At 42.9% G+C, this 25552-nt stretch overlaps 2 protein-coding genes across 3 annotated transcripts in view; one reads left to right on the top strand and one right to left on the bottom strand.

Moving 5' to 3' along the window:
* C5H3orf52 (chromosome 5 C3orf52 homolog) overlaps window positions 1-7018 on the top strand; it is a 32565-nt gene extending 25547 nt beyond the window's left edge. For both annotated transcript variants that reach the window (XM_060098929.1, XM_060098930.1), the window contains exon 6: window positions 4405-7018. In XM_060098929.1, the coding sequence (XP_059954912.1) occupies window positions 4405-4409 (5 nt within the window). In that variant the 3' untranslated portion in view covers window positions 4410-7018. The remainder of the gene's footprint in view (window positions 1-4404) is intronic.
* A 3769-nt stretch (window positions 7019-10787) lies between these two features.
* Window positions 10788-24751, bottom strand: GCSAM (germinal center associated signaling and motility). Its single transcript, XM_060099967.1, has 7 exons — window positions 24723-24751; window positions 24685-24691; window positions 21606-21667; window positions 19298-19342; window positions 17874-17920; window positions 11942-11970; window positions 10788-11054 (listed from the first exon to the last, which is right to left on the bottom strand). The coding sequence occupies exons 1-7, from the start codon at window positions 24749-24751 to the stop codon at window positions 10788-10790; spliced, it is 486 nt and encodes a 161-aa protein (XP_059955950.1).
* Window positions 24752-25552: the final 801 nt, after the last annotated feature.

Genomic DNA, 25552 nt, shown 5'->3' on the forward strand with positions numbered 1-25552 from the left:
CAGATGGCTCGATTTACTTTCTGAGCAGGTGATGCTTCACGCTCTGTGGAGGTCACCCAGTCCCTGCCCTCCGTGAGCAGACAGAGCAACTGGAAAAATGTTACGGAAACAACTAAACTATAAACATGAGGGTCGCTACATGTTTCCTTGCTGTGGTTCACCCACCTTCTAAGCCCCATATTCCACATCAGAATATCATTAGAAACCTTCATGGAAACACCGTGGTCTCACAAGAGAAGCAAGTGCTGAAGAGTTTGAAGTAAACCATATAGTTCAGTTGTTGAAAGATGACCTCAGTAGGGGGATTCTATCTCTTTTTCTATTGAAGGCCACTGAGTCCATTAAGACAGGGGTCCCCAACCCCCCGGGCTGCGGACCGGTACCAGTCTGTGGCCTGTTAGGAGGCGGGCCGCATAGTAGGAGATGAGCGACAGGCGGGTGAGTGAAGCCTCATCTGCCACCCCCAGCGCTCCCCCTCGCTCCCCAGCGCTCTCATTACCGCCTGAAACACGCCCCCCCCCCGACTCCCACCTCCACCCCCAGTCTGTGGAAAAGTCGTCTTCCATGAAACCGGTCCCTGGTGCCCAAAAGTTGGGGACTGCTGCATTAAGATACTAATAGAGGGACATAAAAAGACAAGTTCGTCTCTTTCCATAGAAGATTGTAATACATTTACTCATCTACTTTTAAAACTAAGAAAAGGATGGGGAAAGAGATATGTTTTTTAACAAGCATAGAAGATACCCGACTGGTCAGAATCTGAGAACGTTGTACAGAACCTGCCAGAAAGGAAGGTGGAAAGGTGAGATGACCGCCAGCCTTCGAGACCTCCTTCCCTCACGTCTGTCTGCACTGAGCTTCGGCCTTACTTCCCATTCTTCTCCTCATTTCCCACTTCCGATTCCTCACTTGGAGAGGTTTTAGCTCTTGTTGAATGCCAACGGTCTTGGATGGTTTTTCAGCCACAACCCATCAGAAACACCCTGCACATCAGCAGTGGTAAATACTAGTTGAATGAATGAAAAAGGTGAATGAGGGCTTCCCTGGTGGCGCAGTGGTTGAGAGTCCGCCTGCTGATGCAGGGGATGTGGGTTCGTGCCCCGGTCCGGGAAGATCCCACATACCGCACGCAGAGCGGCTGGGCCCGTGAGCCATGGCTGCTGAGCCTGCGCTCCAGAGCCTGCGCTCCGCAACGGGAGAGGCCACAGCAGTGAGAGGCCCACGTACCGCAAAAAAAAAAAAGGTGAATGAGAAGGAGGTGTGGTGAGTGGCACGGGGCCAGCAGCCGAGGGTCAGGAGAGTGCAACAGATTATAAAGCACACACGTTACCACAGGCTGTGAGAAGAGGCGTTTATTGTGATGACGCTTGATTCTTGGGAACGGAAAGTGGAAGTGGACTGATCTTGGCCTGGGAAGGCAGAGAGTTTTATAAAGCAGTTCTTAAAGCTCTCTTTTTCCCGAATGAATAAAAGGAATGACTTTCAGAGGGCCAACTTTTAGCTCACTGGGAAAGTCACATGAATGAATAGTTTCTTCACTGAGCATCTAAATAAATGAAGTGTGTCTCTGGGCCAGGCAGATAACATACTGTGTGGAGTGAAGAGGTTCTGCCCCCTGTATAGGAAGTTTACAAAGAAAGAAGGGGGTGAGGGGGAGGGAGAGAAGGAAGGAAGGAAGGGAGGACCTTTCAGCCCACTCCTGTGCACGGCAGAGAGAGGGGAGGCCCACCCTGCCTGCTGTGTGGTGACTGACCTTGACTTTCTGAGCCTCCTCTTCCCAGCACTTTCTAAATGAAGGCCAGGGCGTGGGAGGAGGGTGAGACAAGGTTGAGGAGGATTATGAGGCCGGCAGGTCCATGTTATGAGGGCAGGTGGCTTATGAGGTCTGACAGAAGACCTGGAACTGAACCTCAGACTCTGCATCGGGGATGCAGGCCTGAGCAACACTGTTTCTGCTCCTCAGGAGATGGTACACTTTCTCTCAGGCATTTTTCCTGGGGATGGGGGTTTCTGTGACCGCCCCCCAACCTTGCAGAGCATGGGCAGTGTTTGATATTTTCAGGACCATGAGTATCAGTCTCTTCTCAAATAGAAGGGTAGACAGTGACCATTTGGGAAGCGAGGAAGGGAGAAGAGAGATGCAGAGAAGGCAGGGAGGCAGAGGGAGGGGCAGCTCAGAACCAAGTCCAGAGGGAGGGAAGAGAGGGGTGTGAGGCCTCTGGGAGGGACCAGTGAGGCCCGGGGGTCCCGACGCCAGCTCCCTGTGTTCGTAGGCACGGTGGGCTTGGCGAGGAATCCCCCCGCTCCTGTCAGGAGCTGGGCAGGCACCGTCCCACAAAGATGATGTTCTGATTCTTCAACGAGCAAAGTTTTTTTTTTGTTTTGTTTTTGTTTTTTAACGTTTTCCTCTTTTTATTTAAATTTATTTAATTTTTTTTTTTTTTTTTTTTTTTTTTTTTTTGCGGTACGCGGGCCTCTCACTGTTGTGGCCTCTCCCGTTGCGGAGCACAGGCTCCGGACGCGCAGGCTCAGCGGCCATGGCTCACGGGCCCAGCCGCTCCACGGCATGTGGGATCTTCCCGGACTGGGGCACGAATCCGTGTCCCCTGCATCGGCAGGCAGACTCTCGACCACTGAGCCACCAGGGAAGCCCATAAGTGAATTTTTTAATTTATATTTTCTTCCAACTTTATTGAGATATAATTAACCAATAGCACTGTGTTAGTTTAAGGGGTACAGCATAATGACTTGATACATGTATTAGGAAATGACTGCTGTGATAAGTGTAGTTAACAGCCATCATCATCACCTCGTATAGTTACAAAAGTTTCTTTTCCCTCATTACGAGAACTTTGGGGATCTGCTCTCTTAGCAGCTTTCAAAGGTGCCGTGCAGCAGTGTTAGTGTTAGTCACCATGCTGTACACTGCATCCCCAGGACTGATTTATGTTGTAATAATAGGAACTTTGTGCCTTTTGACCACCTTCATCCAATTCCCCCTTCTCCACACCCCACCCCGGCAACCACCAATCTGATCTCTTTTTCTATGAGTTTGGTTTTTTAAGATTCCACATATAAGTGAGATCCTGCAGTATCTGTCTTTCTCTGTCTGACTTATTTCACTTGGCATAATGTCCTCAAGGTTAAGGGAATTTTTTTATTGGATCACTGCCCCCACCCCCCTTCTACCTTTGAGCTTCTTCACCTAGTGGAGGGAGGGGTCCAGGGACAAGGAGGGGAAATCTGTTTTACAATGTAAAACAGCTGCATGAGTTATTTTGGACGTGGGGTAAGTTATTTTGTAGTGTTTTCTGACATGTGAAGGAGTTAACCAGTAGACTGAGTAAGGAACAAAAGCAAAAACTGATTAATGTGAGAGAGAAGAGGAAAAAGCTCTAGGCAATGAGAATAGTGAATCTCGTTTGCACGGATTTGGGGTAAACGGGTGGGCTGGCTGCTGGCAGAAAGGCCAGTGTATGCATTCTGCCCTTGAAAGGACTGCCTGGGGTGTCAAGGGAAAACATTTAGGTTGTTGGTAGATTCCCCAGGAAACACAGAGTTTAGCCAAAGAGCACTGCTTCTCAGCCAGGACAGTTTTGCCCGCTCCGAGGTATTCGGCAAAGTCCAGAGACATTTAGTTGTCACAACTGGGAGTGTTTGTGGGAAACTGGCATCTAGTGGGAAGAGGCCAGAAAGATTTTTCTAAACCTCTTACAATGCACAGGACAGCTCCTGATGGCAAAGAATGATCCAGCCCCAAACATCAACTGCCAGAACCCTGCTGTGGCACATGTGGGTCCCCTATGTCCTGTCCCGAGTCATTGCCTGGGTACCTCTGCTTTAGTCAGGCCAGCTGTGCGCCATTTCCCTCATCAAAATGTCTCACTGAATATTGTGCTGTAATAAAAATGAAAATTTAGAGGTATTTTTATGGTTAGATTATGATAAAAAGACTGTTAAAATGTCCTCTGCATCCAAAAGACCTCGTCAAAATGTCATTTATCATGAATTATACCGAAGCAAATAAGCAAACAATGTAATTTGCCTTTTGAAAGGAATTCAGAGTTGTGTGCCTCTGCGTGCATGCGTGCGTGCGTGCGTGTATGTTTGCGCATGCGTGCCTCTGTGTGTGCACGCATGTGTGCACCTCTGCATATGTGCCTGTGCATGTGCGCGCATGTGTGCCTCTGCGTGTGCGCGTGTGTGCGTGCATGTGTGCGCGTGCATGCGTGTGTGTGTGTGTGTGTGTATTGCCTGAAGAGTAAACCTCCTCTGTTAGGAATTTACAGATATTCCACTTTTACATTAGAGTTTATAATCAAACCCAATGAAATAAAATAAAAACATAAATGTTTAGAATAACCATGCTTTTTAAAAAATGGTGACTTTGTATTTTCTTTTCAGAATGAAGTGGTCGAGGTCGATCTGTGTCTGAAAGCAGCACTCCACTGAACTTTGGGATGAGGAGAATTCATTCCGTTTTACAGAAGAGATCCTGTGAATTAACGTAGAAGGACTCACAGTGACTACAGGGCTGGAGACGGCCCTTTTTCTCCTGATTCTGCACAGTTAGAGTCTGGCACTGCGTCCAGCAAAACAGCACCCAGGGCTGCCCCAGCTGGGTCCAGAGGGGGCGGGGTGACCAGGCGGCGGGTGGCCCTGCAGGGCCAGGTCGCTGCTGTTCTTGAAGCACTCTCTGCCTCCACCCACACGTGGACACGCTCTCTCCAGGGTAAGGGTGGCCTTTGAGGCAGGAGCCCGCCAGCCTGAGCCCGTGGCGAGAGAACGGGGAGAGGCGAGGTGAGGGAGAGCTGAGCCAATCGCTCCCTGAAATCCTCCATCCCACCCCGATGTCTGATCTACCTCCAAGCAAGGCTGTGAGGAAAAGGTAGGCATTTCATCAGATGTAAGCAGCATCGTCTGTGTCTCCTTCCATAGCAGCATATCTCAGCAAACTAGCCTTGGCACTCCATCCAATGTTATGTAGAGCTACAGAAATGAGGTGTGTGTTTCTTATTTCCCTTCTGTGTATAGTTCCTGTGACTCCTGAACACCTCTTATGGAAACACGGGTCCATGTTAGTTTTGAACACGCGACTCTCATTTTGGATAGTTTCTCCATTTATATTTTCATCAACTTTTCATCAGAGAATCATTAAGACTGCTTACCATCTGCTGTAGGTAGTACATGTTGGTTTTTGTTGTCCAGAGTCACTAGCCTTCCTGTAGGATTCAGTGTCTTCAGGCACTGATTGTGTATCTTATTGAAGATGGTTGTGAAACAGGAAGAACCACGCTCAGAAATAAACTGCTGGAAGTTTAACGTCAGATCCTTTTGGAGGGGTGAGGGTGGAGTGAACAAGAGCGACTCTATTGGTCGTCTACGGATATAGAATTACCTGTCATGAGGGAACAAAGTGTCTTGTTAGGAAAATGGCTTTGCTGGAAATTTCCAGGAGAGTTTTGTGGTCAGGTAATGAGAGGTTCTCAGCCTCAGCATCTCAGTTAAATTGGCCCTGGGTGGACGTCAGCCTGGGGGCAGCTGCCTTCTGGGATGTGTTGGAGTACGAGTCTCAGGCTAGATTTGCCTGGGGCTCTTTATGACCCAGGACTCTGCATAATGTGAATGTGCTTTGTTATTTAACTCAAAGATAACATTTTTTGAGGATAGTTCCTCCAACTAGTGAAACAGGTGAATTTCCCTTCTTCCTCTTATTTTATGTGTCAAACCTAAACCTTCATGTTTGTACTTTTAAGAAAATAATGAAGAACTTTATTTTTGCCTCCGCATTGCCACGTTGACCTTTGCTGCGTAGGGGTTGACTCTCCAGGGCCAGGATTTGGGTTGGCATGTTCTCACAGTAAATGGTGTTGGAAGTGCCCTTTTCATTTCCCCAAGGGCAGCTTCCCCTTCTGAGTGAATAAGATTGAACTGGGCTGGCCTGTGTCTTCCTCTCCCTGTTCCTGTTGCCGGGGGAGCAGGGGAGGCGGCTCTCCACTCCACTTCCCCCCAACCCCCCCCACCGCCGGGGCCCACAGGCAGGACCAGGTGTCTGAAGAGCCTGGAGCTGGAAGGAAGGGCTGTTTCCTGTCTGGAGGCGGGACCGGGTTTGGTTCTGATCTTCCCGTCTCTTCTGGAAACCACCAAGATGCAGGCACCTTGTCTTGGGTTCTGACCACTTGAAAGTCATAGAGAGGATTTTCCGTTAGTTTTGACTCTTCTGCGCAAATGGTGTGGAAAGAACTGAACTTTGTGACTAGAGCATTTTGAGGCGTTTGGGGGAAAATGGCATTTATATACTGTTGTGCTATAGGAGATGAATTGATTGGCCATCATACATCTTCATGATGAGCATAATGAAGGTACATAAGAAGGTTTCAACGAATATCTGTGGTATCACTGAAAGGCTTTTTTTGTTTGCTTTGTTCTGTTTTGTTTTGTTTTGTTTTTTTGGCCACGTGGCTTGTGGGATCCTAGTTCCCCGACCAGGGATCTAACCCAGGCCCTCAGCAGTGGAAGAGCAGAGTCTTAACCACTGGACCACCAGGGAAGTCCCTCACTGAAGGATTTGAGAAAAAAAAACTGGTCTCTTCTGGGAGTCACTTAGGTACAGGCAGAAAGGATGCAGCCAGATCAGTGGAACCTGCCCCTCCTCCCATTACCGACAAAAATTCTAGCCACGTGTCCTATTCTTTTCTCCCTTTCAATTTAACTTAGTTCTGCAGATTTATTAATGTTCTGTGTTGCAAAAGGCTATAGAATATACCAATGAAGAAGAGGATGATAATAAGGAAAAAAGCCACTGGTCTTATTAGGGAGTCAGGCTCTGCACAAATGAAACAGGAACAGCATGAAAATATAGGTGTTAAAAATAAATATAGACAAACTGCAGGATTGTGTGATGGTCAGAGAAAAGGGTGAAAAGTATACTTTAACTGGAGAAGGCTTTGCCTAGGAAGTAGGACTGGAGCTAAACCTTGAAGCAATGGTGGGATTTGAATAAACAGATTTGCTTTCCTTTACACATGTTTGTGTCTTAGGATGAGCTGCATGTTTTCTCCTTTCCCCTTTAGATGTGGACTCTGGACATGGATTCTGCCCTATTCAGAGTCTGATGAGTGGTGAGAAAAATGGAAGAAATCTCTATGTCTTGCCTTCTCTGCTCCCTTTACTGTTTCATTGTTTTAAAATAAGCCAATTCACACTATTACTGCATCGCTAGCAGCAATCTTTCCTTTATGATTAAAGTTCATTATCCTCTTAGTAACAGAAGGCAGCCCACTCATCTTCTGGTTAGGAAACCAAGGTCTGGAGAGGTGGAAGGACCAGCCCAGAATTCCACAGTGTTGAGGAGCAAAGTCCAGCCTAGTGGGCAACCACACATGATCAATGGCCTCCAACTGGTGGGGCACCCCAGGGTCATGCTCAGTTCAGGCTTGGCTACCATCTGGGAATCCATGAGGAGCACAGGTGGTGAGGGGGAAGGGATGGGTTGAGAGCTGTGATTATCAGACTGTACAAGACTCTCTGGGGTGATAATGACCACTCAACGCTTCACCCAGTGCCTCACAAAGGAACCCTCTATTAGGAAAGGGGGAGAGACTTACACAGATCCACTGAACTGTTGACAGATCTGAGGCACCCTCAGATCAAGTGGCTTTCAAGTAGCTTTCTGAACTCAGGAGGTTGGCTTGGAAAAGAACAGAGTCAGATAAATGTAAACAGGATCTCCTTTTTCTCTGAAGGCTCCTGTGAAATCTTGGGGACTCAACTTTCCTGTTCTACCTAAGCCTTTCCATTCCTGAGCATATTTGAAGCATCTGCCACCCAAGGTTGTCTTAAAAACGTGAGCATTTGAATTTATTTGTTGTCAACGGTAGGTTTTCCTGACCTATCTTTGTCTTTTTCTTTTACCTCTCTTCTGTTCTATGTAAGAATTTATTCACAGACTAAGAGATTATTTATAGCTACTAGTATGAACTTAAAGCGGAAACCACAAAGCCTGCAGATATTGCATAAAATATGCCTCTGTGAACTTAGGCTATGTATAGTTTTAAGATCAACATCAGGGAGGGGAATTTTCTGATTATATATGTGACTTAAGGGACCAATCTAAATCCTCAGTCTCAGTTTCTTATCAAGAACAGGAATCCTTTAACTTAGGGGTTGCATCCCCAACGCCTTGAAATTGTATATAGATATGTGTGTGTGTGTGTGTGTGTGTGTGTGTGAATGTACATTTTCTGTAAAGAGGGTACCCTGCTTTCATCAGAAATCCTGAAATCTATGGAAAATAGATCAGCATTATATACAGCCCTAGTAGGTATTTCAAAGCACTCCCAAAGGGTTCTCCTGCTCAAAAATAATTCCCTTTCAGAACCCCTCTAAATTTCATTATAAGAACAATTTTCTTTGCTTAAGTATTTATACTTAACATGTTCCCTATAAAACATATTTGGGACAAGTAATTATTTCATGGGGTAAGACTCAAACAACTACAGCTTATCATGTTGTACTAAGAATATTTAAACCAATCAACTTCCACAGTGGTCCAACGTCCAAGTGAAAAATCCCAGTGTAAACCCCAGCAATTTTGTGTTTCTGCCTCGCTGGAAGACTGCCAGGTGGCCCTGCATCACCAGGCACATCAGCACATGTTTTTCTATAGACATCATAAAGAGTTTTGTATCCCTTTACTCTTTGATATCGTTTGTTCAGAATCTGTGACAGATGATGTACATACATTGAATATAATCCTCCTGCTTATGGGTGATGGAACTGAGCCCCCAGTCTACATGCTGAAGTTCTCAGAGGGAGGAAGAACGGGAACCAGGATTCGAATCATTGATAATCTGACTCCAGTATCCACATTCTTTGCCCTAAGCCATGTTACATCTTGTACTGTATTCCCTGCGATCATGCATGTCTCCTTTTGAACTTGAGTGAATCCCGGCCAAAGGTCAAAGTTAGGATTCCAGGTGGAAGAATTTTGCTAAAAATAGGAAGTTAGTGGAGTATAAGATATTAAGATGTGATTAGCTCTTAGATCAAGACCATCAACTGGCTGAAGTCTCAGCAAACCTGTGTTGACACATCCAACCTTAAGCCTCTGGATTATCCCTGCTGGGCCCCTAGCACACTTTAAATAGCAAAATTATTTAACTTTGGTTCGGTTGGGGAACAAAACAGTAATTAAACTCACAATGCATCTACTGCTTATCTCAACAAACTTTTTATTATTTTAACACCCCTAAAATTAGGACAATAGCTATGGGTTCAATAAAACAGGAAGTTGAGAACACAGGTGTGCATATAGAAATAGTCTAATTTGCTAATTATTCTTGCTCTCACCCTAATTTGTGGTTTAATATTTCCATACCATTTTATTGGTACTAGCTCTTACGGGTTACAGCAATACCCAAACACACTTTTGTTTAGTTTATCTACAGTTATGATTATTTAAGGAAGGGGTCTGCAAACCTTTTTTCTGAAAAGGGCCCCAAAATAAATATTTTTGGCTTTGCAGGACCTACAGTGTGCATCACAACCTTTCAACTCTCCTGAGGTTGAGAAGCCATAGACAGTACATAGACAAATGAGCAGGCTGTGGGCCAGTGAAATTTTATTTACCAAAAGAGCGAGTCGGCCAGATTTGGCCTGTCGGCCATAGCGTGCTGACCGCTGTTTTAGGGGATAAGCATAATTGTAGAAACACTAAAAGAAAGATAAGGGAAAATAAATAATTAGGGCATAGGGAGAAATGCTCATTAGAGAAGAGGGGTGTGTGTGTGTGTGTGTGTGTGTGTGTGATTTTTCCAATGTGGACACTATTCATAGTTTATACATGACATATTATTTAACACATACATATACCCTGTAGTAGAGGCCCTTCTATGTAGTAATATTGGAAGAGCACTGAATTGGAAGCTAGGAAATCAGGCTCTAGGTAAAGTTCTGCCACTCGCTTGAAATGTTACATTGAGCTAGTTATCCTCTTTGAGCCAGAAAAAATAATGGGATTAAAGGATCTCCAATGGTCTACCTTATCCTTCTCTGATGCTATGATTTTCCTAAGATTTCTAGGGAGAAATACAAAGTTTAAAAATATGGATTAAAAATATATTAAAAATATATAAAAACTTGGTCTGGAACTTACTAATTCAACCCATGTAACCATCCACACCACCAGAGCCAATGAATCAAAGGACGCTCTGCGAAGGACACTGCTTAGAGGTGTGGAGTAAGAGGAATGCCACAGGTGCCCACCTGGAAGGCTATGAGTGAGGAACTGGGTCTACACACACGTGTGGAATGAAGACTCCCCTTTGGGTGCACTTACTATGATGGGTGAAGCTTCCCTGTGACTTCAGAGGACAGTCATGTGGACATTTTATAGGAAGAACCTGAACAGAGGAGCAGGGGACCAGGGAGTTCTTCCCACCACTGAGTAGAATGGCCCATTTCTTAAAGCCACTTAGACCCAAAGATGGTCACTTCCTTCTCAAAGAGTGGGTGTTTGGGATAGTTGGTTGATCTTTGGATGTTGGACACTGAGAAGGATCTAGGAGGCCCTGAGGCTTGCAAACTACATTCTCCAGTGACCCCTATAGAAAGGGCCGTTGTGTGTGTGTTGAGGGGGAGATAAGCTGAAAGGGCTTTGTGCCCCATGCCTGCTTCAACCAGAGCTCCCCATCTCTGGCTTTTATTTGCTGGTATTAAGTGCTGATCCAACCACTTCATTAGAAATGAGAAGACTGAGCCTGAGAAGGGGGCATAAGTGGATGTGGCTATATCAGGGAGTCAGAGAAGATTCTACTGGGCATGAGAAGTTTATATTCATCTTCTGGGGAGGACGGATGCCTAGGGGCGGAAGGCACACGAAGAAGCGAATACTCAGTCCCGTTTCCGCCCAGCGACTCTCTGGGTCTCTCAGCCTTGAGGGAAACGTTCTCATAGTACTCCTCAGCAGCGTTCCCTGATGGCCTTTTCCTGAGGACACTGTGGTTGATGAGGGTGTAGCACAGATCCTCCGAGGAGCCCTGGTCAACATTCTCCTGCTGGTCAAAGGACAGCCATCATCAAGACCTGGCCATTCCCTTTATACTTCGTCTCAACAGAGGTTCAGCCTTGGGCAAAGTCTGTCTTCCACAGCCGCTTCCCTTCCATCTCTTGTGTCTGGTTTTCCTAAATGGCTGCCACAGCCCAACCACTAACCCAAGCTGCGAGAGTTCTCATGCTGCTCAGAGAACTCAGCCTACTCAGGCATGCATTCTCTGCCCCACGTCCCAGAGTGACCCCAGACCACACTATGTAATTCCCAAAGTCTCAGGACCCTGAGGCTGCTCGTTCTTATATAAGAGAACAATCTGAAGACACCTTAAAGTGCTTGGGTTATGATATTTAACCACCCATTCTAGAGATATCTGCATTATTAAAAAGAGAATCCACTTAAGAGAAGGTCTCATTCAGCGAAATCTCAGGAGATAAAAAGCAAAACAGCAAGGTACAGGAGAAAGAGCATGGATTTGGGAGTGAGACTTGTTTTTGAATCATGCCCCTGCCATCTTGTCGGCTGTCCGGCTTTGAGGGAACATCACTTAATGTCTCAGTTTTCTCATCTAAAATGGGTAGGAAAATAATAGTACAAATCTTACAGAGTTGTTGTGACAGTTACATGAGATGATGCATGTGAAGCGCTCAGCCCACTGCATGGCATAAACCAAGTACTCAATAAATATTAGTTCCTTTCAATAAATTGTGCAACAGAGATGGCTGTTGCTTCTGCTGTCAGGCTCTGCATGTGTCCCTGGGCTCACAAGCACTGGTGTCTAAAGAATTCAATATTAAGGTCAGAAGTGGTCTTGAAGATTTTCTCCTGCTATCTGAGGTGTCTGCATTTCTACTGTCATCTCAGAAAAAGTCTCAGAAATGTTTGCATTACCTGGATGGGAGCAGATGATGTTTCTTCATCTGGAGAAAGAAAATACACTTAATGAATTTCAGGTCATGGGAGATTTCTCGGAGGGGAGGAAAGGAGCACTGAAAGATAAGCAACCAGAGAGCCAAGGAACAGCAGGGGGAGTCTTCCAGGCTATCCTGAGCTTCAACACATCCCTGGGGAGTGACAGGGCCATCTAGACAAGAAACAGCCAGAGCTGTGCTGAGACCCTGAGTGGAGGGAAACACATTCAGTGGGTCTTTGGATAGGAAGTCACACTTCCCTCCCTTCCTCACTCCTTTCCTTCTCTGTCCTTCCTTACCTAAAATTTGTTGCATGTCTACCCTGTACCAGGACCTAGAGAGACAAAGAAGACTCAGACAGTCCCTGTCCTCAAGGGGCTCACAGGCAAGCATAGGAGGCAGACAAGGACCTAAGAGAGATCCACAATACAGAGGAAAGCTGTCGTTCCTACTGTAGGTGACAGGGGACGATGGCAGTGTGGAAGCTGGTGCTCAAGGAAAGCTTTACAGAGAAAGAAACTCTTAAACTGAACATTCCCATTTTTGAGACTGCTGGCAGAAACAAACATAAGCAGACCAATTATTCAAAAGCCAGTGTACTTAAAACCAGCTGGCTCTGGCCACTCAGCAAAGAGGCAAACACACTAGCTCAATAAGCAAACATGAGAACCCACAAAGAAGCCTCATGATATCACCCTACGTGGGAGGTGGTTGTGCTGATGCAGGCCACCTTGCTGTGTAAAGATTTATATTCCCTCAGTACTGACATTCCAGATTCTCACATCTCTATAAATTCCACTGGCTATCTAGGACTTCCATGACTATCAGTGCAAGAAACGGGTGTATGGGGATCCAAGGTGGTGGCGTAGGAAGATCCTACAATCAGCACCTCCCATGGACACACCCAATCTACACCTACATAGAGAGCAATTCTTTCTGAAGAAGAACTGAGGGCTGACTGAACAGCTTTGCACAATAAATGACAGAAGGACCAAATAGAGATGGGTAGGAGAGACGGTATGGACAGGAACACCATCCTTGATACAGCAACTTGCAGGAGGGAGGGGTATCACTGAGGGGCCCATGCGTACATTCGCCTCCCCCCCGGGGTGGGGCACAGCAATAAGAATAGTGGTTTAAAAAGCACCTAGACTCTATGTGAAGAAATCCATTTACTACCCCTAGAGCATCTGCCAAATGGGCAGGGAACTACTGGAACACTCCTCAGGTTCAAAGGCACTGGAGAGCACCATTTTTTGCATTCCTCCTTCACCTTGATAGCACAGATGGGAACATAGTCCAGGTGCTCCAGCCAGGCTGCCAAGATTGCCCCTGCATGCTCCAGGCCCACAGAAGCTCCAGACATCCCCCAAAAGCAACAGCAGGGGGGTGTACTCCAGCTCTCCACCCCCGATTCCTACCCCAGCTCCAGCCATCCCACCAAAGCTGCCCAGCACATACAATCTACACAGAGGCTACTCCTGCCATACAGTCTACACAGAGGCTACTCCTGCACAAGGCCATGACTGCAAGACTGGAAGAGGTAGCTGTTTTGACTAATTCATAGAAACAAACACAAGAAATAAAATGAGGAGACAGAGGAATGTTCCAAATGAAAGAACAAAATCACCCCCCAGATACAAACCCTAATGAAATGAAGATAAGTCATTTACCTGATAGAGTTCAAAAAAATGATCATAAAGATGCTGACCAAACTCAGGAGAAGAATGGAGGAACACAGTGAAAACCTCCACAGGGAATTAGAAAATGTAAGAAAGAAAACCAATTGGAGATGAAGAATACCATGATGGGAATGAAAAATACACTAGTGGGAATTAACAACAGATTAGATGATACAGAGGAAAAGATCAGTGATCAGAAGACAGAAGAGTGGAAATCACCCAATCAGAACAGCAAAAGGGGAAAAGAATTTTTTTAAATGAGGATAGTTTAAGGAATCTCTGGGGAAAACATCAAGCAAATTAACATTCACATTATAGGGGTCCCTGAGGGAGAAGAGTGAGAGAAAGAGGCAGAAAATGTATTTAAAGAAATAATGGCTGAAAACTTCCCTAATCTGGGGAAGAAAACAGATATCCAGGTCCAGGAAGCAACAAGATGAACCCAAAGAGATCCACACCAAGACATATCATAATTAAAACGGCAAAAGTTAAAGAGAGAAAAGACAGCAAGAAAAAAACAAGTCACATCAAGGGAGCTCTTATAAGACTATCAGCTGATTTTTTAGCAGAAACTTTGCAGGCCAGAGGGAAGTAGCATGATATATTTGAAGGGCTGAAAGGAAAAACCATAACAACCCAAGAAAACTGTACCCAGCAAGGTTATTATTTAGAATTGAAGGAGAGGTAAAATTTCCCAGGCAAGCAAAAACTAAAGGAGTTTATCACCACTAGACTGGCCTTACAGGAAATGTTTAAGGGTCTTCTTTAAGCAGAAAGTAAAAGATTATAACTAAAAATAAGACACTATATGAAAGAAAATATCTCACTGGTAAAGGCAAATATATATTAAAGCCAGTGGAACAGCCACTTAAGAAGCTAGTATGAAGGTTAAAAGACCAAAGTAGTAAAATCAACTGTAACTACAATAAGAAGTTAAGGGATACACCGAATAAAAATGTGAAATATGATGACAATAACATAAACATAGGTGGGAGGCAGTAAAAATGTAGTGCTTTTAGAATGCATTCAAACTTAAGTAACTATCAGCTTAAAACTAACTGATATATATATATATATATATACACACACACACACACACACACAATCACAAAAGACAACTACAAGTAAGCCAACACACACACATAATCACAAGAGACAACTACAAGCAAGCCAACAAACTGGACAATCTAGAAGAGATGGATAATTCCTAGAAACATCCAATCTTCCAAGAGTGATTCAGAAAGAAATAGAAAAAATGAACAGACCAATTACTAGTATCAGTAGAATCAGTAATCAAAAAACTCCCAACAAACAAAAGTTTAGGGTGAGACGGCTTCACAGGTGAATTCTACCAAACATTTAAAGAAGAGTTAATACCTAGTCTTCTCAAACTCTTCCAAAATATTGAATGCTTCCACGTTCATTTTACAAGGCCTGCATTACCTTGATACCAAAACCAGACAGACACCACAGAAAAAAAAAACAGTACAGGCCAATATCCCTGATGAACTTAGATGCAAAAATCTTCAACAAAATATTAATAAACCAAATTCAACTATACTGTGGTCAAGTGGAATTTATTCCAGGGATGCAAGGATAATTCGATATGCACAAATCAATCAATGTGATATGCCACATTAACAGAATGAAGGATAAAAATCATATGATTTTTATCCTGATTTTTATTAATCACCTCAATAGATGCAGACAAAGCATTTGACAAAATTTAACATCTATTTATGATAAAAACTCTCAACAAACTGAATATAGAGGGAATATACCTCAGCATAAAGGCCATATACATCAAGCTCACAGCAACATCATGCTCGATGATGATAAGCTGAAATCTTTTTCTTTAAGATCAGAAACAAGACAAGTATGTCCAACACTCACCACTTTTATTCAACATAATATTGGAAGTCTAGCCCCAGCAACCAGACAAAAAAAGAGATAAAGGGCATGCAAATTAGAAGGGAAAAAGTAAAACTATCACTCTTTGCAGATGATATAATACTATATATAGAAAACCCTAAAGATGCCACCAAAAAACTATTAGAACTAATAAATTCAGTAAGGTTGCAAGATACAAAATTAACATACAGAAATCTGTTGCATTTCTATACATTAGTAACAAACTATCAGAAAGAGAAATTAAGAAAACAATCCTATTTACAATTGTATCAAGAAGAATAAAATACCTAGAATAAATCTAACCCAGGAGGTAAAAGACTTGTACTCTGAAAACTATAAGACATAGATGAAAGAAATTGAAGACCATACACAAAAAATGGAAAGATATACTGTGCTCATGGATTGGAAAAACTAATACTGTTTTTCACAGAACTTGAATAAATGATCCTAAAGTTTGTATGAAACCTCAAAAGATGCAGAATAGCTGAGCAGTCTTGAGAAAAGAAAAGTGAAGCTGGAGGTATCATGCTTGGTGATTTCAAACTATATTACACTACTATAGTATGCTATTACTATAGTAGTACTATGGTACAAATACTATACTACTATACTGGATATTATTTAAAAGACAACAAATAACAACTGTTGTCAAGGATGGAGAAATGGGAATTTTTTGCACTGTTGGTGGGATTGTAAATTGCTGCAACCTCTATGGAAAACAGTATGGAGTTTCCTCAAAAAATTAAATATACAACTACCATACGATCCAGCAATTCCACTTCTGAGTATTGATCTGAAGAAAATATAAGAACTAATTTGAAAAGATATATGCACCCCAATGTTCATTGCAGCATATTTACAACAGCCAAGACAGGGAAGCAACCTAAGTGTCCCCCAGTAGATGAATGGATAAAGAAGATGTGGTATATGTATATACAATGAAATATTACTCAGCCATAAATAGAATGAAATCTTGCCATTTGCAGCAACATGGATGAATCTAGAGGGTATTATGCTGAGTGAAATAAGTCAGACAGAGAAAGAAAAATATCGTATGATTTCACTTATATGTAGAATCTAAAAAACAAAACAAATGAACAAACATAACAAAATAGAAACAGACTCATAGATACTGAGGACAAACTGGTGGTTACCAGAGGGGAGGGGGCAGGGGTGTGAGTTAATAGGTGATGGAGATTAAGTGGTACAAACATCCAGTTATAAAATAAATAAGTCATGAGAACATAATATGCAGTATAGGGAATATTGTGAATAGTTCTATAATAATTTTGTATGGTGATGGTATATTATATATATTTGATATATATGGTATATATATCAAATCACTACGTTGTGCACCTGAAACTAGTATAACGTTATACATCAATAACTTCAATAAAATTTTGAAAAAGAAAAGGGTCTGTGAGTTTCAGCATTAGAGGTCTTATTTCTACCATTAGAGGTCTATTTCTATTTCTGTTTCGCTGTGATGGAGATTGGGGTTTCCTGCACCCACAATTCCCCTGGGTGAAAAGGCTAAGGGCGGGAGGGCTGTATGATTTTTTTACACACCAATAGGGCTCGTTTTTCAGAGTCAGAGTGAATGAACCAGCCTCTCCTCTTTAAACCCAGGAAGGCAAAGGCAAAACTCATTTGTTTTTCTTCTTTAGAAACGTTGTGGCCTGTCCTCAGGCCTCTACTTCCTTTGCTTGCCCCCTTACATGTGACACTCTTCACCACCCTCTCCTTCAAATGCTTTTCTTTCCTTAACTTTACCCCTGTTCAGTCACCAGAGACCGTTGTATCAGCCTCCTAAGTGGTCTTCCAGCATCCGTTCTTGTCACTCCCTCCTACAATATGTTCTCTGCACAACAAACTGGGTGATGTCTTTAATGCAAATGTGGTCATACTTGGCCCTTGTTTAAAGCCTTTCAGTGCCTCCTGTAGCTCTCAAGACAAAAACCCTAACCCTAAACTTGACCCCAAGGCCCTGCCCCTCCTCTGTGCCCACACTGGCCTCATTGCAGTTCCTTACATGTGCCTCACACCTCCACCTTTTGCTTTTATTGTTCCCATTTAACTCCTTCAGCCTGCAGACCTCGGGAAATAACAGAAGGCTATGGAGATCAATAAGCCCCTTCTTGCCTCAATGAGCTCCCAATTTAGTGGAGAAAAAGAGACACGCAATTGAACAAATTGCAGCAAATGTGTGAGTGTTATACTAGAAATATGCCCAAGGAACTCTGAGAGCAGAGGGAAGGGGCAGCTTGGAAACCTAAGTCTGTCAAAAGTAAAAATGATGTGAAAGCAATGACTTACGTTGCTTTGGGGAGTCTTGTCTCTCTTTAAAAATGTGCATTTTTTTCCTATAAAAGAAAAGGAAAAGAAATCAGTTGTTTTAATATTCAGAAACTCTCAAAGGGAGTTACACTCAACTATGAAAACTTATGCTTAACTCATTTGTTAAAGTTATAAGCCTCTTATAATACCTCCTTCAGCCAGAGACATAAGAGGATAGGAAAAAGAAAAAATTAAAGATAAGACCGAATAGAAATCTACTCCTTTGCGTTTCTCTCTCTCCCTTTTTCTCCTTCCTCCTCCTTTTTCTGAGGCTGGTATGGAATTGATTTATAGATGGAGAACTATGGTTATGTTATACATAATTTATTTATTTATTTATTTATTTATTTATTTATTTATTTATTTATTTATTTATTTATTTATTTATTTTATTGGCGGCATTGGGTCTTCGTTGTGCGCAGGCTTTCTCTAGTTGTGGTGAGTGGGGGCTACTCTTCATTGTGGTGCACGGGCTTCTCACTGCGATGGCTTCTCTTGTTGCGGAGCACGGGCTCTAGAGCACAGGCTCAGTAGTTGTGGTGCACGGTCTTAGTTGCTCTGCGGCATGTGGGATCTTCCTGGACCAGGGCTTGAACCTGTGTCCCCTGCATTGGCAGGTGGATTCTTAATCACTGGGCCACCAGGGAAGTCCCCTCAACATAACTTTTTGGAGAGTTTCTTCTGACAAAATTTCAATTTCTTTTATATCAAGGAGCCATTGTTATATCCACTCCCAACCTCAATCCCAATCTATGATATCCAAACAAACAAGCAAGCAAGCAAGCAATCAAACATCTCCCGTATGAGCACAGAGGTGACTGCACTGTACTGATGACCCTCGGAAAAACACAGTATAAATATAATGGCAGCCAGTTATCATCACAGGAGACAAGGACAACATCTGCTCTAAGGAGAATGACCATATGTCCTGGTTTACACAGACAGTTTAGTTAATGTTGTTATCAATCATTTAGTGACACGTAACTATTTTTAGCCTCCTTTTCACTCGCAAAAGTTTCCCAGTTTGGACAATGAATTATACGGTCATCCTGGCTATACGTTCTCTGTGCAAGGGACGGAAATGCATGCTTCTGTCCCAGGTAGACGCTGGGATTTGCAGTGTGATTAAGGGGCCTTTCTCTACATTGATAGCCAGTTTCATCCTTGCTTCTGAGGCTTTTCCGTTTGAAGAGTGTGTAACCACCCATGAGACTATTGTTCCTTTTTCTCACCAAACTCGAAGCATCACTTCCCTGACTGACTCTCAGATGATGGTGCCTGGGCTAGTACCCAGCTTCCACTGTGGCCACAGACAGTGGGTAATTCACAGGTAACTTACAGCAAATACCACATTGAAACTACACTTATAGGGAAATAAACCCTGAAAACAGTTCTCCACTCACCATGGAAGGCAGAAACACCCGTCAGCGATGTGGCAGTCCCAGCATCTAAAGTACCCAAGAGATGACACAAATCACAAGTTTAGTTTCTGCAGCTTTGTTAGGGTGACTCTCTTCCCTTTGTCATTTCTGTGAAACCCCCTTTTTTTTTTCTCCCCCAAGAGAATATTCATTCTAGGTGACTTGGACACATCTGTCATACTAGAATGGCTTCGTCCTTCCAAAAGACATTAACTGGACCTTTGGAAATATGACATTATCAACTCCTAATCAGAGAAGGAACTTTCTGTTGTGTTCCCAGGAAAGAAAAAAGGCTTGCTTATCTCCAATTCCAGCGATTTATGTGGCCTCTTGTGATGAAGGACACACAGAGTTATCTCCAGGAAATCAAAGTAAAAGTGTGTGGACATTTGAGAAATTTCTTCTAGGCACCGATTAGGCAATATTTACATAGGATCCCGCTGCACTCTGAATTTCTCCTATTTACACTCTATTATAATTTTCTGCTCACTTGTCTATATCCTACACTAGAAGGTGAGTTTCACAAGGTTGGGGGCCATATTTGTCTGTTCATCATGGTATAGATTACCAGCATATGCCACAGTGTCTGGCACATAGTAAATATATTTTCAATAAGTATTTGATAAATGAAGGAGTGGCTAAGAACAGAGCAACTCTAACTGGCTCAGATCATCAGATCTGCCTTATTGACCTCAAGGTATAGCTATATAAACAGGACTTGTTATCTCTTTAATGGCAGAAAGGCTCAGGGTCTCTCTGTGGTCAGACACTGAGGCTAAGTCTGGGCATCTTTCTAAACTGAGGCATAGTTAACTACCTACACAGTTGACTGGGAAATGCCTTTATAAAGTACTGCATGTACCAGTAACACTATGTAAAAATGTTTGGAAAACACCATCCAAAAATATCTCCCCCAGTGAGCTTTTTCAGGGTGTTCTCTTGGAAAGGGCAGTGGAAGAGAGGCTGCTGCACTTGAGCTTGGCTGTGGACACCAGCGTGCTGAATCTTCTGACAGCTTCTTGGGTCTGTGTACCATTAGAGCCTTTGGGGCTGAGAGGTATGGCTGTAGTTCTTCCTCCTCTTCAGGCTTCGTTCAGGGTTCTTTAGCCCATTTGCTTATATCTCCTATTTCTGCCATTAAAGAAACACCAGAAGGAAACCACTAAATCACGCTCTTGCTAAGAAATCAGGTTCGCTGAGGAGATATGGGAGTGAGATGAAAGGAGATGATTAATTTTGCATTACTGGATCAATATCTCTGGACTCCCTGAGCCACAGTTTCTTTATATATAAAATGAGGATACTTATACCACTTATTTCATGGAGTTGTAAGGGTCACATAAAGTTAAATATGCACAAAAGCTATTTTCAAACTGACTATTTCCCCCAGTCAACTTTTCTGCAATATATTCTTGCATTTCAGTTTGGAGTTTTGGTCTGGGGTAGGTTCAGGCTACATGCCAGCAATTCCAGGTTCCTGTCTCTTACACAAAGCTTCCCTGGCTCCAGTCTGCCCAGTCTCTCCCTTCTTCTAATGCCCATAGCCCTTCCAGTCTGTTTCATCCTTTGGACTGTATACTTTAACCTAGGTCCAATGATACACACCAAATATTTGATCCTTAATTTGCACCGAAGTAAAGCACCCTGTTGGGGGGATGTCTGTGTAGGCTTTGGCTGTGTAGCTGCCTTTTAACTGATACTCTTTCAAAAGCTTCTCCTGAAACCATGGAGAAAATGTAGATAACTCTTCATGCTACAGAACAACTGGCTTTGCCACACTTTGGGATTCTTGGATTCAGGGACACTCGTTCCATATTTTAGCGATTCCCTGACACTCAAAAGGCCTGGTCAGAAAGGATTGATGAGGAAGACTTTGTTTAAGAGCATCAGGGTAATCACAAGTGTCTCTCTGCACAGCCCTTTCAACAACTGTAGCCATGTGGAGGATGTGGTTACCTCAGAAATAGAAACTCAGAGCTTAAAGTGAAATGGCCAGGATGGAGCTGGAGCAGAAAGGTTCATAAAATCGACAGACAAAGAGACAACAGGAAATAAGGGTCTTCTTTCCAGCTGCTAGGAGTTACACTAGATTCCTAGCAAAATGGCACATCTTCTGTCCAAGGTTTCAGAGTGTTTTTGTCTTTTGTCTTGTCTTCAAGTTTACTATCATTACAACTGCTGCTGTGTCTAAGCAGGGTCCTCTCTTGGGGCGTATGTGAAGTCCAGGGCCTGACAGACTTCATTCCTCACAGGCAAAGCCTGGGAGAAGTTTTGTTGGACTTGCTCTCACCTGGCTGTTCTCTGTTTGGGGCTTTGATTTCTCAGATTCCAGGGTGTCTCTTGAGAGATCTGCTACCACCCAAAACTCAACATATCAAGAATGAGCTAAGTCTTTCCTTTCCAGGCTTCCCACCTTGCTTGATACTTTTTCAAACTTTCTTCATTTCTGCTATTTGTGTGTAACTCCAGCATTGCCTCGGCTTCCTCTTGTTACCCACCCATCTGTTAATACGCCCTTCTAAAGCATATACCTCAACCTGCCCTTGATTTGACCTCCCCTCCATTGCCGTAGAACAGCCCTCGCAACGTTCTCCAACAACTGCTGTACATCACCAGGCCCCAATCATTTGTTCCCAAATGTCCAGACAGCCTCATGACAACTGCAAGAATATCAGTGTACAGAGAGGCTTATCCGCTCTATGCAGTTTCAGGGACTGTACACAGGAGCCGAGAAGGGCACTGGCCTTGTCTCATGTAAATTGCAATTTTCACAGAAAGCATCAAGGCAGAGAACATGGGATAAAAGGGAAGGAAGGAATTAAATAAGGAAAATAAATTGGCTCATTGTTTGGGTTGGGTTTCTGTATAACCATCTTTTTATTTGTGGGGAGTTTAGGGTATAGAGAAAAAGAAACTAAAAATTAAACACAATTTACTATGTGCTTACTATATATATATATATATATACACATATATATATGCACACACACTATAAATGCTACTTACTATTATATATATATATATATTACTTACTAAACATACTACTTCCTAAACGTAAATAACATATACATTTTCTATGTTATATTTCACTTAATCCCAGAATAAATCCATGAGGTAGATATTATGATTCTATGTCTTCCCCAGGAAGAAATTGAGGTTAAAAAATTTGGGCTTGGGCTTCCCTGGTGGCGCAGTGGTTGAGAGTCCGCCTGTCGATGCAGGGGACACGGGTTCGTGCCCCGGACTTGGAATATCCCACATGCCGCAGAGCAGCTGGGCCCGTGAGCCATGGCTGCTGAGCCTTCGTGCCTGGAGCCTGTGCTCCGCAACGGGAGAGGCCACAACAGTTAGAGGCCCGCGTACCGCACCAAAAAAAAAAAAAAAAAAATTATGCAATTTGTCTGAGGACAAGTGGGAATACGTGGGAGAAGCTGAGTTTGCTTCTGGCAGATTCATCCTCTGAAACTCTGAGCTCCTCTCATGAAGGGAATCGGTGCCATTCTGCCTGATGGTGGGAATTTCCCTGCTTTTTGTAACAAATTTGATCTGGAGAGACATGGTGGAGTGTGCTGACTGGATGATAACCAGGTGATAAAGGTGAAGTTGAAAATCAGATCCAAGTAAATATATGACTTTTGAGTATATTAAGGAAGACATTTTAAGTCAGCATAGAAATGAAGATGCTGCGCCAACTGAGTAACTATGTAGAAAAATATGTATTTCTATCTGACACCATATAATGAATGTATGATGCTAAATGTAAAGCAATAAAACTATGAAAATTATACTGTGGATTTGTCTTATTTTGGGATGGGGAAATAATTTTAAGCATAAATTGGTAGAAACCAAAAAGCTTTCTAGATTTAATTCAATTATGTTTCAATATATAAGAAAAACATAAAAATTCTGTATGGTACAAGACACTCAGATTGGACAAAAATATTTTTGGTAATGTTTATGAAAAAGGGCTAATTTCTTCAAAGTAAAAATAGCTTTTACAATCAATAAAACTAAGTAGACTGAAATCCAAAACAAAAGCGGTCAAAAGGCATATTAGCTCTTCACGGATGAAAAAATACACGTCTCTGATATAGACAGTAAAATAAAGATAATGCTTCTAATGTTATAAGTAGTTATAACTGTGACTTCCCAGTTTATTTTCTTGTTTATACTTTATTTATTCTCCAATTTCTTTTACAACTAACATGTATTAATGTCACAATCCTTCACTGCCTCACCAAAGTTCTAAAATACAAAATTACAAATGTAACATCAATCATAACTTTCTCAGTCACATCATATCTGTATTTTGTTTTATTTTTCTTTTCAAGACAGTATTTATTTAGGTTTCCAATCATTCATTTGGTATTTATTGAGTGCCTACTATATGCCAGAAACAATGTTAGGAAACAGAAATTCAAAGATGAATAAGAAACAGTCTCTACTTTTGAGGACCTCACATCTAGACATAAAAATACGGACTTATAATCTGATAGAAGAATGCTAGAGTTTCAGACTGAGGGCTGTGAGGATCCGAGGAGGAGAAGTCCCAGACAACACTGACCTTCAGGGAGGGCGGGAGATATTCCTCGGGTTCACCAAGCCTCCTTTTGCATGTGGCTTTTTGGAGTCTATGTTCTAGCTCTCAATGGCATGAACTGAGCTCTGGGACACCAAACGCAATCCTGTAAAGACCACCCCCCAACTCCCCAGCTAGCTCATTTTCTCCAAACCACCTCACTTTGTACCATAGGGATTCCCTTGTTTTGGGTGGTACTAATTTTTACAATGGCTGCTTTGACATTAATGAAGATGATGGTCCAAAAAAAGAATATCTTCTAATTATTGAACCCTACTCTGTATCAGGTACTATGCTAACATCACACACACTAGAACCCTCCAGCATAGGTATTGTGTTATTATTTCCAGTTTTCATGAGGAAACTGAGGCCCAGAAAAGTTAAGCCAAGTTCTCTACCAATTTCAATGACCTCTGCTTACCTGTTGCAGGGAATGTGCACCAGGTAAGGTCTTATGCTATCAGGAAGGTTGCTGTTTATTTCGAACTTTAATAGTGACTAAAAGGGTGGTGGTGTCTTTAACCTCAGAAGAGCATACCTTCCGGGCCTCCAGAAAGTTGTTCCATTTCTTAGGGGGTAGTCTATTGCACAGAACTTCCTTGATAAAGTCTTGTCTTTCAGCTCTCCTCCACCAGTTGTTCACTGTGATTCTGGGGAGAAGGCCAACCGATAAAGAATTGAACGTGTTCTCTGGCACATAGTAGGCACTTCAGTCTTGCCAGTCCCTTACCCAATTGCTTTCTCCTCAAGAGTAGGCCTCTTTTTCTCGTTCTGACTGCATTGCCCAGACCCATCTCCTCTGCTCCCCATTAGGGAGTCTGGGCTCACCTGTTTTCCCTCAGCAGAGAGTTCCCCATCCTCTCAGTCCTCTTGGTGCCTTCCCCTCGGCTTAGCCCTGCGTTCTGACCAGGGCTGCTCCTGACTTAGAGACAGGGCTGCGTTGCTCAGTCACCAGGGCAGAGAGAGCTGAGAGGAGAGTATCCCTTTGCAGAGGAGAGGAGGAGCCCGGGGGGAGGAGATTCAGAAGTGCACTCATGCACAACTTCCTAAAATGTCGGAGGCTGAACCAACTGGGTTATTGCCCTTAACCAGAAGTCGTTAGTCAACGAGAGTTTTGAACAAATGGGGAAGCCCCATCTGCAACTGTAAACAGGCCATGGGGGTTTTTCACCTCAGATGCCTGAACTTATTAAAGCACTTTGTAGTCCTAGAAACATCAGACGGGGGGAACTTTGTTTTAAAACAAAAAAAGCTTAAAAATCAAGCCATAAACCAGTAGAAAATATTAGCAAAACATACATCTGGTAAAAAGATTTTTATCCAAAGTGTGTAAAGAACTCTCAAAACTTACTGAGAATAGGACAAACATCAAATAACAAAATAGGCAAAATATTTGAACAGATATTTCATCAAATAAAATACACAGATGGCAAACAAATTCATGAAAAGATGCTCAACACCATAGTCATTAGGGGTGTAATAATGTAAATCAAAACAACAATGCAATACTTTTGCACATCTATTAGAATGGATAACATTGAAAACAAAACCAAAAACTGATAATACCAAGTGCTGGCAAAGGAAGTGGAGCATCTAGAAGTCTCACATACTGCTGATGGGAATGCAATATGGTTTAGCCTCTTTGGAAAAGAGTATGG

The sequence above is a fragment of the Mesoplodon densirostris genome, chromosome 5, assembly GCF_025265405.1.
Source record: "Mesoplodon densirostris isolate mMesDen1 chromosome 5, mMesDen1 primary haplotype, whole genome shotgun sequence".
Classification (NCBI taxonomy): Eukaryota; Metazoa; Chordata; class Mammalia; order Artiodactyla; family Ziphiidae; genus Mesoplodon; species Mesoplodon densirostris.